We start from the raw sequence: 14,038 nt of genomic DNA on the forward strand, positions 1-14,038 counted from the left end.
TGGCAATTTTTATGATCCGTCATAAACAGCGCTATTCCCTTTCCCAAATGTTGAAAGGTTTCGATGCTTGAAAATTAACGATACACAGATGTTATTAGGCGTTCTGGGTCTGAGCTTTTCGACATATTCACGAATATTATTCTCCTCAGAATATTTCTACTAAAAAATATTTATTCATGAAAAATGCATAGAACACTAAAATGACAAATTCCAGAACTTCTCGCGGAACACCTACTCACCTTCCACGGAACACAGTTTGAGAAACCCTGTTCTAAGTAATTTACTACAGATTTGTAAATACAAAATGTTTTCTTTTGCTCAAAATATTACTTGCCTTTGTCCAAATCATAATCTGGATCAATGCTAAATAGCTCCCAAGTCTTATTACTGAGTCCTACAAAAGAATAGATGATATCAGAGCATTTATCTCCAGGAATGTCATCGATGTCATAATTCATAGGGTCTGGTCTAGAATAAGCCCATGCGCTATAATAGCACACGATCTTTGGTTGTTGGATTAGATTGCCATACATAGAAAGGCCTATTAAGAAATAAAACATAAATGCTAAACGTTTAATGAGAATTATAAATTGCAAACATATGATTATGCAAGTGGATTGTTCTCAGTGTTTAAAATTATATTTTTGCGATTTTTCAGCGTTAGTCTTGTTTATGCGCAAAAGTAATCTATTTTACATAGTTTTCTGATATGCTAGCTGTTTGGTGAAAATTAAAATTTCTTTCTTTTTTCTTCAAATAAAAATTAAATCGACGCGAATATTGCACATAATTTAAAGATAGAAAATAATAAATTTCAAGTGTGGAAGTATGTGAAAAAATATTTTGAACTTCATATGAGTAGCATGCATATTGCGGCACCATATTCATATTTTCTGTTAACTTCTAACAGGGAATGATCCAGTCGCTGTGAATTTTTGTCTCATGATTGCGAATAGATCTATTCATATATATTTTCCTTTTCTATTATTTTGATCAATGATGGTTGGTGGCTGGTCGAGAAACACTGAGTGGCCACTTTGTTAAGAACAACATTTAATAATAAGCGGGCCCCTTTTCTTTAAGAACGATCTGTATTCTCTTTGGCACTGATTCAGCTAAATGTTTAAAATGTTCCTCTGGAATGTTTCTCGACGCTACACAATAGCGTTGCCCAACTGCTGCAGATTGGATGGTGGCACGTTACTGCTGAGAACTCCACCTCATCCCAGATATGCTCTATTGGATTGAGGTCTGGGGACCCCAGTGGTTCAAGGAACATGACAGCGAGTTCCCTTTATTTTAGTGATCAACTGAAGTCGAGGGAATTCGCTGTCATGTTCCTTGAACTACTTCAACATGCCACACTCTTTGCCGCATGGCGCATTGCCTTGCTGAAAGTACCCCTTTGACGACGGGTAAATTGCAGCCATGAATGAGTGAACATGATCAGCGACGATGTTAAGATAGGCTGTGGCATTCAAGTGGTGGTCAACTTGTATCAGGGGACCTAATGTGTGCAAAGAAATTATTCCCAACATCATTACACTCCACCACCAGTCTGAACTGTTGTTGCTTGACAGTAAGGATCCATAGCTTCATGTTGTTGTCGCCATATTTTGGTTTTGCCATCAGCATAATACAGTACAAACCGTTAACTCGTCAGCGTAGGCGAAGCAGTTTGTCAGTCATCGGCTGTCTAGTGTTGGTGATCACGTGCCCACTGAAGCTGCATCTTCCTATTCTTAGATAACAGTATTGGGACCTGGGATGGTCTCCTTGTCCTCTATCTCATCCATGACAGTGTGCAATGAACTGTTCCCTCCGACATGTTGTTCTGACGACCAGTGTTGCATCGAACTGTGATTTGACTGGTTAGGCTCTCCAGTCACGTTTCGCAATCCTTGCTATTTTTTCTGACCTCGTGCATCAGTGGGCTGTTCCGTCCACAGGACTGCAGTTGGCTTGATGGTGTCTGATTATTACACCACTTCTGGTATACCTTAGCTAAATACTATTGTGTGCGAAAATCCTAGAAGAGTAGATATTTGAGTTATTGGCACCAACAATCATACAGTCTTTTACCCATTCTGATACATCAAACAGAAAAAAACAGAACCGTCGGATGCCTGATTTATATAGCAAATTGCGGTCACGTAAGTCTTCAGGAATGGTCTATTTTCTTAAATGGAGAAGTGTTCTTAATAAAGTGACCACTTTATTAAGAACAATTAGGTTGGATTCTCGTTTCAATTAGGTTTGAAATCTATAACAGTCTTTCTTTCCGTGTCTACCATTATGGATACGGAAGCAGAAGCTTTACCACAAGTTACAGAAGCACCTGTAAAACATTGTACATGTATATATTTTAAAGTATGACTTGACTTCATTTAATGCCCCTTCACAATTTTGTGAGTTTTCACCATTTAATTTCCTTGAGTTTTTTTTTTTTTTTTTTCCAAAAGATAAAAAATCGGCACTAAAATTTAGCGCCTACAGTGGAATGTGCTCTCTAATAAAAAATATACCCTGTTAGAAGTTTTAATAAACGCAAACTATAATCACTAGAAAGTTAACTCATTCGTGCAGATGACTATTCTCATCTACAATGTCTGCAATGTTCAAATCGACTTAGGAAAGAAAATCTAACAAACATGAGTCCGTTAAAAATGCTCTGGTGAATTCGGTGAATTCTCTATTTATCTTAACTTACATTTGTTTATTCGTGCATTTTATCTCTTTGTGTCTTTTCTTCTTACATTTATGTATTTTTTAAATGTCTTAATGTGTGTGTGTGTGTGTTGTATTTATTTGCGACTTTTATTTACGTTAATGAATTAATTTGGTTATTTCTACCTTGCACTGATTAATTTATTTATACATTTTATATTACTTTAATTAGTTGATTAATTAATTAAAATATTACATTGAAATTAATTTATATTTAGTTATTTACAATAAATTTAAAATGTTGTTTCCCACCTCATATTTTTCTAAAGAAAGCGCTCTCTATCCTTCCCGGCAAATTACAATGTTTTTGTAGCTTCAAGAATCTTGTAATGGAAGTTTGTGTCAAGTTTCTCAGAAATAAATAACATCACTAAAGTTACATCAGTGAAATGCGTATGAATGTGTTCTAAAAGTATACTTATAAGGTAAGTTAGATGATTACTAATTATAAATTATATAATTAAAAGAAGAAGAAAAAATCTTGCTGCGTAATGGCAGTTAAAATTATACGCACTATATGGACGACTGTTTCGAGGCTCAGCTGCATAGGCAGTGGGAACAACTAATAGGAACAGGAAACAAATCATACTGGCCAGGTTAATATGGAAAGTTGTTAAAGAACCTGAAATAAAATTGTAATATTTTATTTATTTTAGTTATTTATATAAGAAAATATACAATTACAGAATTCATGGGAGCGATAAAAAATAACAAATAAAAAAAAAATAACAAAATTCCTAAAGAACTTGAAATAAAATGTAATATTAATATTATTATTATTTCATAATAATAATAATTTTAGTTTGTTATGTATATAAGAAAATATAGAGTAAACAGAACAGAATTCATGGTGGCTAATAAAAAACCAAAAATGCACTTTTTTGCACAGTCAAAATTAATTTCATTTAATTATGTCGTTATTAATATATATTTTTTTTTTTGATAATTAACTTTACAAAAATTTGAAGCTACTGTTGATTAACAAAATAAATTAATGGACAAAAAATAAAGGGGAAAAGATGAACTGATTCTGTTTATTTCTTTTAATTTTTAATGTGATTTCCACCCAGGAAAAGTTGTAAACCTATCATAAATTTAGTTTTGCGGGTTGGCTAAAGTTTGATAATCCGGTTTTGCTGCTCTATACACTGAGATATGGAATTTTCTAAGCCGCTTCATTTCTCCATTAAACAGACTAGTAATCTCCCAACTATGAATTTAATTCATCTACAACCTAAAGCTATTCACAAGCATCCATAGCAGCTGTGAGTATAAATGTTTTAAGCCTCACAACCTAGTGTGGGGCTAACCCACCTACAGTCGGCATGCTTTAAATTTAATAAATAAAAAAAATAATAAGGAATAATCAAATAATGTAAGGCGATAGCGTGAAATGATGGTCGTGGCAATGCTTTTACGCCTAGATACCGATATATATCCGCATCCCTTCTTATCAGTAATGGACTGAATGGTGAAGCCTACACCAGTGGTTCTTTAACTGTGGATCGTGATCCCCCGGGGATTGCGAGAAACATTCTGGGAGTCGCAGCAAACATTGATAAACGTTAGTAAATTAAATATTTATTATAGAACTGTAGAGCCTGTGTAGCTCAGTGGATGTGGCGTTTACATACCACCGCGCTTGGCCGCACGAAGGAAGACTTCATTTCGAGTCTAGTCGGCGACTAGAGGAAATTTTTCTAAGCCTTTTTTCGACCGGTTCCCGAGTTAGTCGATCTCTTGCACGGGCAAGCAGGTTTTTCCTCCCGGAAACTCGGGTTTTTCGTCCTGTAAACTCAAGAAAATCGACCGTAGAACCCACATTATTTCAGACATTAAATATATTGTGTTAGGGTTAGGGACCACGAGATGGCGGCACATTTGAGCCGTCTCTCTTCACTGCGTACCGCTTAATTAGTGATAGCTTTGGGCCATCTGTCTCTGATTGGGTACCAGTGGAGATTGAACTGCCCACTCAGTCTCCAAAAGTTAGATAGAGCTAGATGGCCTCGCCTACTCCCGTATACGGGAATAAAAAGGCGTTAGCTGATTTTTTTTTTTTTTTATAGAACTGTTGGACTTATTGTACACTACAGCCTTTCATTCTATATTTGTTTAGTTTATTGTAGAAATAAACCGAAAAAAAAAAAAACGTTTAAAGAAAGTTCAAATTTAATAAATACTTCCAACAGGATAGCGCACTATTCGCGGAGTGCATATATAGTATTCTTATTATCCGTGCCCCTTGTAGTAACACTTCTGGTTCTTTAATTCCAGATCACCACAAGAAAGACCGTTATGGTTTTATTCTAATCGCAGGCTACAAGGCCTTTTCTAGGCGTCTTGCAAATACGCGATCCCCGAGTTAGCCGATCTTTTAGTGCAGACACATTTCAGACAATAAAAATTAGAGGAACGCGACGTTGCCCTCCATACTTTTACACCAAAGTCTTCAAAATCATCGATAGTCATGCGACCAGCTATTGGTGAAGGGCAGAGATCGACTGCCTACCCACTTTTCATAAGTTAGTTATGGCTAAAAGAGACCATCTACTCACTCTGAGAAATAACAGGCATTAGAGGATTTATTTATTTATTTTAATTGTGATTTTACATAATGCAGTATGACATGGTAACTTCCTGCAATTCCATCACATCTGCTGTCAGTGGACACGGTGTAAACATCTCGCATTATACATGTGAACGACGTTTCCTAATCATAGGTCGATACCTCAATGCATTGAAGTTGTCTTGAAGGCTCATCCAACACGCTATTAGGTGGCATTATTATTATTATTATTATTATTATTATTATTATTATCATCATCATCATCATCAGAAGCCTTCAGGGAGTCAAAGGCTAATCGAGAGAGGCCACACACATCACCCTCACCAGCTGTAATTCCTTTTCCTAAACTCATTCACGCTAGTTGCACTCACCACTTCAACAAGCAAGCTATTCTATTCTCTCTCTCTCTCTCTCTCTCTCTCTCTCTCTCTCTCTCTCTCTCTCTCTCTCTCTCTCTCACTGCTCTGTGAGAGAAAAAATCTAGCTCACCTTTCTTAACACACAAACTCAACTTTCCCCACCTTCCATATGAAGAAAAATTTCACATCAACTAGTATCCTCTAACATCCTTTCTGAAATTTGTAAGTATCTGCCATGCCACTATTATTTTCTCAGGTAGTGCACTCAGGATTTAATCTTGGGGGGGACCCGAGCACTCAAGATTTAATCTTTGGGGGGGGGGGGGCGAGTTCAGTAGGCGATTTGAGAATAGACACTACGCATTGCATACGACCTATGACAGCATCTGCAGTGATCGCCAATACATGAAACCTGTGATCTTATACCGTATTAGAGTTATACGGTATTCCCACCTTATGTGACCGCTAATTCATTAGTAGTATAGAAATAGAAGACACGACACAACATAAATAAAAAAATTAATTTTAATTAGGAAAAGATTTTTGGAAAATTTTCTAGTGTTTTTTCCTTTTTCTTTTTTTTTTGGGGGGGGGGCTGGGTGCGCCACTGATTTTCTCCTACTTACTGGTATCTGCAGTTTACACACTCTCAATTTGTTCTCATAATTTACATTCCATAATCCCCATATCATCTTTGTATATCTTCTTTTCACTTTTTCCCCATAGCCACAGTTTGTTTATCCTCTGGAGACAAAATCTGCTTACAGTAGTCCAAGTGAGATCGTTTCAAGGCCTTGTAAAGAGGCAAAACGACCTTTTTATCCTTACACGTCACTGTTCGTTCTAGCATCGCAGTTATCCTTTGTGTTGTATTTACCATCTTTGTTGTGACCTTTGAACTTTAGCTCTTATCTTATTGTTTCTACTAAACTTGTCCATCAATGCCCCACAGTTCAGTCAGTAACGATGATACTATTTGTTTGGAGAAAACGGGATTCGATCCCATCTAGGACGTGAGAATATTTATTTCGGCTTCAATTTATAAGGGTTAATTAGCCGGTTCCATACAGATGTGTCAGAGTTTCTTCCCGTAAATTGCAGTTTTTCATCCCCTCAAGCAGACAAAAAGTCCAGAAAATTCTCGCAGTTAACTGACAATGTATTGGACTCTTATCCTTAGTTGCTTCGTCCATAGTTCAAAACAGTCCACACCCTCAGTATACGCATTATCTTGAAATAGTTATTGGGAACTCTCCTTGCCCAGTTTTAGTTGTAGAAAGAAAATGCCAAATTGGTACATTCCTAGCAATTGGCATGTCGAGCCGGACGCAATCAGTTAGGAGTTCAGTGTTTCAGATTAGTAGTGAGAGTCTTGTGGAGTATCTGATTACTCATTCAGATTAACGATATTTTAAACTTTAATAAATTAGTTGACTTATGATTATGTATTGAAAATTGATAAAAACCATTACCCTCCCCCGTTTGCTGTAATGTAATAAATACATTTCCTTTTAATATTCTGTCGTGAAAATTATCGTTATTATTAAATTCACTTATCTTTGTCTTCACAAATTCACAAAGAGCATAAAAAGTATGATAATAAATCATTTTACAGAATTTCGAAGTTGTTATTAAAAGTTATTTTAATGACAACTATCGCTAAACTTCGGCAAGTTTTCGTAATGGCGGGGACAACGGACGAAGTTTACACTTTTTCAGGTTTAAGAATCACACTTTACTTCAGCCAAAATATATCAAGAAATTATCATATTTTACGTTAATAGACTGAAACTCTTAAGAAGTTTATAATTTATGAGTCATCAGATACTCCACAATCATAATGAGCTGCATACATTCAATTTCTGTGAAGTAGCAGTTGCACATAAGATCAACTTCACCATGGGAATCAACAGTGCAAACTACATTGACGTAATGCAGCTGGTCTGATTGACGTAGATGCTCGAGGAACGCTTCTTGACAGAACGCATCATCCCAAATGTGAAGTTCGTCAGCGGAGTTGTAAATGATCTGAAGGATTTCTTTGTTATGGACATGTACGTGGACCTTTGCTTTAGGACCTTTAGGACCAGAAAGCATGAATGCCGACGATATGCAACACTTATGGACAATGTAATACTGCACTTCCTACATTGTATGGCAGTTTTTTTACCGAACAGACTCTTCATTTTCATGTTGACACACCATGTCATACTGCACGTGCTATTTTGATGGTTTGAAGAAAATGGTATAAATATTCGACTGGACAGCACATAATAATATACTATACCTAATAATGCAGTGCATATATGTAAGACGAGTTGGAACGTCGGTTGCGTTAAAAAAAAAATATATATATATATATAACTAGAGCGTTCAATAGCATTATATGAACTGGTGGTCCTGTTGAAGAAAGAATATTATCACAAACTAGTGGAGATAGGCCTTGAAGGATGAAAAGTGTATTAGGTACATCCCCCCCCACCCCCCCACCCCCCAAAAAAAACGGGACCCACACGCTATTGTGATATGTACAGTTTCTTTCTCTGAAATATAGTGCTGTCCCAACACTCATTTTTACACGTCTAAGCAGAAAATGGGAAATGGGGGAATTTCATGGAGTTCATGTCCTTGCTGTCTTAGATGAACTAATCTCCTGGCGCAAGGCCAATAATAATAATAATCTTATTATTCACAATAACAGTTCTCAGATGTTTCAGATATTATCTCAATGCAAGTATTTTTAAAGTACTTATGTACTTAAGGACAATGTTAGTAAAGCATCAAAACATTCAGGAAACAATAAGCGAGATACCTATTCCAGCAAGAGATATCTCATCCCTTGAAGTTTTTACAATGCGCTTTATTAATTACTCATCGATGACATATGTAACAAAATGTTATTAGAGAGACTGAATTTTATAAGATATATATGTATATACACTTCTGTGGTTTTTTTTTTTTTCCACCCTATCAATTCTGCCTTTCATCTGACAATCGTAAGGAGATTGTAATAGTGCCACTGCCTAAGGCGCTGAACTATCCACACTTTATGTACACTAATCTAGTCACCTAGATATTTGATGAAAAAAAAAAAAAATTAGAGAAAATCTAGAGGGGAGTGTCTGTGGAATGTTGAGTACGAGGACATATGGGGGGGGATGTGCTTGCAGAACTCGTCAGATAGGAGGAGAATGATTGATATGATGGGGACATATAAGTTGGTACAAGAGTTTATTAGATAGATAATACAGGCGAATTATTCATAAGGTAACAGATGTTGAGAGGAAGCTTCATTTAGAAGCTGCATAAGGTCAATGTGAATAAGGAAGCGAGAAGAAGGTATTTTGTGTAGAGGACGGTGAAGGAGTGGAATGCATTTCCCGAACGAATGGTGAGTGCATCAGAATTAAAAATAATCAAAGCAAGTTAGGATGCACATTGTAGTCTCCACAAGTTTGGTCTTTTCGATTAATCATGGGACTACATTGAGGCCTGAAAAAAATAACATTAATGCTACATATTTATCTAAATTATCCCTGCAGTTACTGAGATGTTGAGATTCATTTTAATGTTAAGTAATCTAGTTACTCTCAACCCTATGATGGAAATTATACTTCTGTAAACAATTAAGACCAACACTTTATTAGTTGACAGAACGTTTTTGGAAGACAGACGTTTTTCTTTTCTGTTCGGTTTTCATATTAACTAGCACATTTGTACCATTATCCCAACACGAATGTGGATGGTGGCTACTTCTTTGCGATGACTATCCTTGCTTAAGATAGCCATTATAACCATTCTTTAGAATTATCAGATATGTTTGCGGAGGCAATTACATATAACTGCGTCCACAAGAGGTTAGAGCAGTGGTTCTTAACCGGTGTTCCCCGGAACACTTGTGTTCCGCGAACTGGTTACAAGTGTTCCGCCGGTGAAAGATGTCACATGACACATTTCTGAGTGTAATTGGCTACTCTAATCCAACTGAAGACTGCTATGCGCGTTGACTTCTAAACCAATAGAATATCGTTTATCTGTACTATTTTTAATGTGTAATAATTTAACAATATTGGGAAAAAATATTTCAAGTTACTTTTCTTCCTTAAATACACACAGTTATGATTGGATACGAAATCCATTTGGCACAGTTAATACATCGAGTTGTGAATTTTCGTTACAAGAAGAACAATTAGTTACCTTGTCAACAAATCGTACGCTAAAAATGAAATTCTCTGAAATAACTCTTGAGGAATTTTGGATTTTTGTCCAAGCCAAACACCCAGCTCTTTCACAAGGGCACTGAAAATTTTGTTACAGTTTTTAACATCGTATTTGTGTGAGCTCGGTTTCTCAGTATTAACCAATATTAAAACTAAAAAGCGTGAAAGACTTACTAATATAGACAAAGAGATGAGGGTAGATATATCACATATTAGACCTAATATTGCTGAAATCTGCAAAAGCCAACAAGCTCAAGTATCACATTAAACTCCATGCATATGTTTATTGGTGTTCCCCAAATTTTTCTTATAATCAAAAGTGTTCCGCGACTTCGAAAAGGTTAAGAACCACTGGGTGAGAGGGTTACTATTTGTAACCCACGAACCTCTTAGGTTACGTGTTACCCAACCTGTAGGTACCTGATCGTCGATGACTGTAGGTACCGGGTCGTCGATGAAGTTTATTGATAATTTAACTCCATACAAAATAGCATTTAGTATAAAAAATTAATAATGTGAGGATGTTACATCTGGGTATTATTTTATTATTTAGATATAACATATGAGATATATGATAAAAGATAATGTTTTTTGGAGCACTTTATTAGTAGTACAGTGCCGATTTCGATTTATTTCCCAGTAAAAATAAATTTCTGTACCTGTTTACCCAACAGAAAAGATATTGGTTTATTTTTGAATGAGGCAAATATATAATATAAATAATACTTCGATAAGGATATCATTTCGATATCTCCAAATAATACAATATATACATATAGTTAAGGTAATTTTACCTAAGAGAGGGAATTTTTAAGTTATTTTAAAAGCATTAACAAAGAGTATTATTTTTGAAAGTATGCATTTACCAGACTATTAAAAGCATAAAAATCACTTTATGCCAAATCATAATTATATTCAGTGATACTTATCAGGAGTGATTTGATCATCCGAGATTGAATTTTTATTTATTTTATTTATTATTTTTTTTTTTTAAAGAAAGAAAAGAATTTGCCATGCTTAAATTTTAGCAAAATCTGTTAGCGTATTACTGAACTTCGTTTATATGGTGTATGTTTGTGATATACAATAGCTATCAAGGAAACTTCTTTGCCGTTAGACTGGCAAAGAAATTTCCTTAATAATTACTGTATATTGCATGATTCCATTTGTCGATTCTAAGATGTAAAAGTTCTGTAAAGAAGTCTTAGTCTGCAGAGATAAAGTTCAGTGGTGAACTCTCATAGCGATGTTGCACCGTAGTACGTTTTTCACAGAATCTCTTTAATATGGTACCTATTATGGGACTTAACAATCGCAGTTGATTCTCAGCTCGTCTCATATCTTAGTTATGGTAAACTAGGGAATGTTACACCTCTGACTTGAGCACGAGTTTTCAATGCAAATAATACTGAGCTGCCTGCAGCTCCCTTAGGAATGAATAAAACAAAAATAGGTTCCAGTGACCTGAGTCATCCATTTTCTTTTAATATACATACACATTTATTCAGTTTTAGAAAATGCAGAACGTTATGATGAGTGCATCTTTTGTAGAGGGAGGGGGGAGGTGCCTGAATGCACATGAAATTTAAAAGCATTCCTTCTATGGTGAAAATAAAATACAACAATCAAACCTCCTCTCATCACTATGTATGGAAAATTATATAATATCGCATTAATAATAATATTTTATTATTTTAACATGAAATTTCATCGCCATATCACATCTACTGTATTTTGTCCTACTGACGCTTGTTTAAACATAGCTTCGAACTCCGTTTTGGCCTCGTGTCTTCACTTCCGAAATGGCGCACAGTTCGTTCCCCCTCCCCTCCCCTTCTCTCAACAAAAATATATAACCCTGAATATCGTGTATTTTTCATAATTAGTATATAACTGTTAGTCAAGTATTACGGAATAGATGTTAATAATGAATATCGCCGATATTCCTTTTACCTAAGAGAGAAGCTATTATTGAAAAAAAAAAAAAAAATACAGATAAAGAGGAACGGAAGAATTTATAAAAACAATAAAGATAGTAATCTTTATGTTGTTTATAGAAATATATAGAAATAGAATAAAAATTATTAGAAACAAACGTAGTAATTACAGGCATACTCTGCTCATACGTTAGGTTTCACACCGTCGTATAACGAATTACTGCCGTTATTATTATTATTATTTATTAAATTAAGGGGATATTAACTCCCAGATTGTTTTAAACCCGAATAAGAAACTCAAAGATTGGAATCAGAGGGTTTCATGCCGAATATAGTATGATAAACTATAAAGTATCGGCGACTACTAGCGTGAGCTAATGCAAGGAGTCCAAGTACGTAGTACAAGCTCGTGCAACTCGCAGCAAAGGTGGTAAAGTTCTGATCGCTATTCTTGATATTTTCCATAATGCAAAAACACATTTCCTAGGAAATGTATGCTGTTATTACATTATGGTGGGAGGTCACTACCCAGATCGGTTTCAGCCTTTTTTGAGGCTTCATCAGTGAGTAGCTAGACCAAATTAATACCAAAAGGTATAGCGAAAAGAACTTATATACTCTGCTATACGAGTTGTCAAAAAGGTGCAACCATTAAGTTATTTAAATATAAAGAGCTTCATTTCGGCGATATAAACATTATTAAATTAAGAGGATATTAAATCCCAGATTGTTTTAAAACCGAATAAGAAACTCAAAGATTGGAATCGGAGAGTTTCATGTCGAATATTCAATCTTTGAGTTTCTTATTCTGTTTTAAAACAATCTGGGATTTAATATCCCCTTAATTTAATAATGTTTATATCGCCGAAATGGAGCCTATTGGCTCTTTATATTTAAATAACTTAATGGTTGCACCTTTTTGACAACTCGTATAGCAGAGTATATAAGTTCTTTTCGCTATACCCTTTGGTATCTATTTGGTCTAGCTACTTACTGATGAAGCCTCAAAAAAGGCTGAAACCGGTCTGGGTAGTGACCTCCCACCATAATGTAATAACAGCATACATTTCCTAGGAAATGTGTTTTTACATTATGGAAAATACCAAGAATAGCGATCAGAACTTTATCACCTTTGCTGCGAGTTGCCCGAGATTGTACTATGTACTAGGACTACTTGCATTAGCTCACGCTAGTATTCGCCGATACTTTTATAGTTTACTATATTCGGCATGAAACGCTCTGATTCCAATCTTTGAGTTTCTTATTCGGTTTTAAAACAATCTGGAATTTAATATCCCCTTAATTTAATAATGTTTATATCGCCGAAATGAAGCCTATTGGCTCTTTATATTTAAATATTTTAAATATTTAAATATTATTATTTATTTATTTATTTATTTTACTAGAAGCATGTAGTGGTTTAATAACATTTGAATCAGTCAATATGTGCGTAAATAACGTAAAAGTATTTATTTATATCAGATACGCAAACGAAAAAGTTATTCTGAATAGCTTGGCTTAAGAGAACACGTCAACCAATTTGGTCATCAATCTACACCATTTAAAGTGTTTCCACTTCGGTAATAAGGTTGTCAGGTTATAACTGTAGTATAGAGTAGATTCGCTACTATTGCTTTTTTAGAATAGTAGCGTCAGGTAAGTTTAGCCTGCGGCCTATCTCAGTGTTCATTGCACAATCGTCACTAATTTAAATCTTAGTATGTAATGTAATAAGGTCATGCGTCTTCTTTTCACTGGAAGCAGCAGCACCTTTACTTTGAATTTTATCAGTCATTATTAACGACAATAAAATAAGTTATGAACAGTTTATAATTCACGTCGTAAACAACGAGTTTACGAAAACTGCGTATTGGTTGATTCACGGAAATGTCTGTCGCTATAACCTTGGTATATGCTAATACAACCAGTGTATAAATTACGACCAGTGCCCATTGTATAAATGGGCACTAGTCGTAATTGAAAAGCGGTCGTAAAGCGGAGTATCACTCTAATTCGGAACTGGGGAAGCCCTAATGATACTCAGTGAGAAAATTAAAATAAAATTTATATCGTGGGACCTTTCACGATGAGCCTTTGACTACATGGAGGTTTTTTATAATAATAATAATAATAATAAGAGCGGGGGAGCGAAAAGAAATATATCCAGTTTTAAAAATCATTTATTAATTGTTAGATAGAAAACTTACAGTTCTCAAAATTTATTGC

The 14,038-nt window shown here is 35.1% G+C and overlaps 1 protein-coding gene across 1 annotated transcript in view; it reads right to left on the minus strand.

Moving 5' to 3' along the window:
- LOC150105634 (endochitinase-like) overlaps nt 1–7,752 on the minus strand; it is a 75,423-nt gene extending 67,671 nt beyond the window's left edge. The window contains exons 1-2 of the mRNA XM_090394007.1: nt 7,509–7,752; nt 335–541 (exon numbers count right to left, since the gene is read on the minus strand). Of these exons, the coding sequence (XP_090250133.1) occupies nt 335–541; nt 7,509–7,752 (451 nt within the window). The remainder of the gene's footprint in view (nt 1–334; nt 542–7,508) is intronic.
- Between the last annotated feature and the right edge of the window lie 6,286 nt (nt 7,753–14,038).

Source organism: Typopeltis vanoorti, chromosome 6 (genome assembly GCF_054136105.1).
Source record: "Typopeltis vanoorti isolate ZY-2024b chromosome 6, IOZ_Tvanoo_1.0, whole genome shotgun sequence".
Taxonomy (NCBI): domain Eukaryota; kingdom Metazoa; phylum Arthropoda; class Arachnida; order Uropygi; family Thelyphonidae; genus Typopeltis; species Typopeltis vanoorti.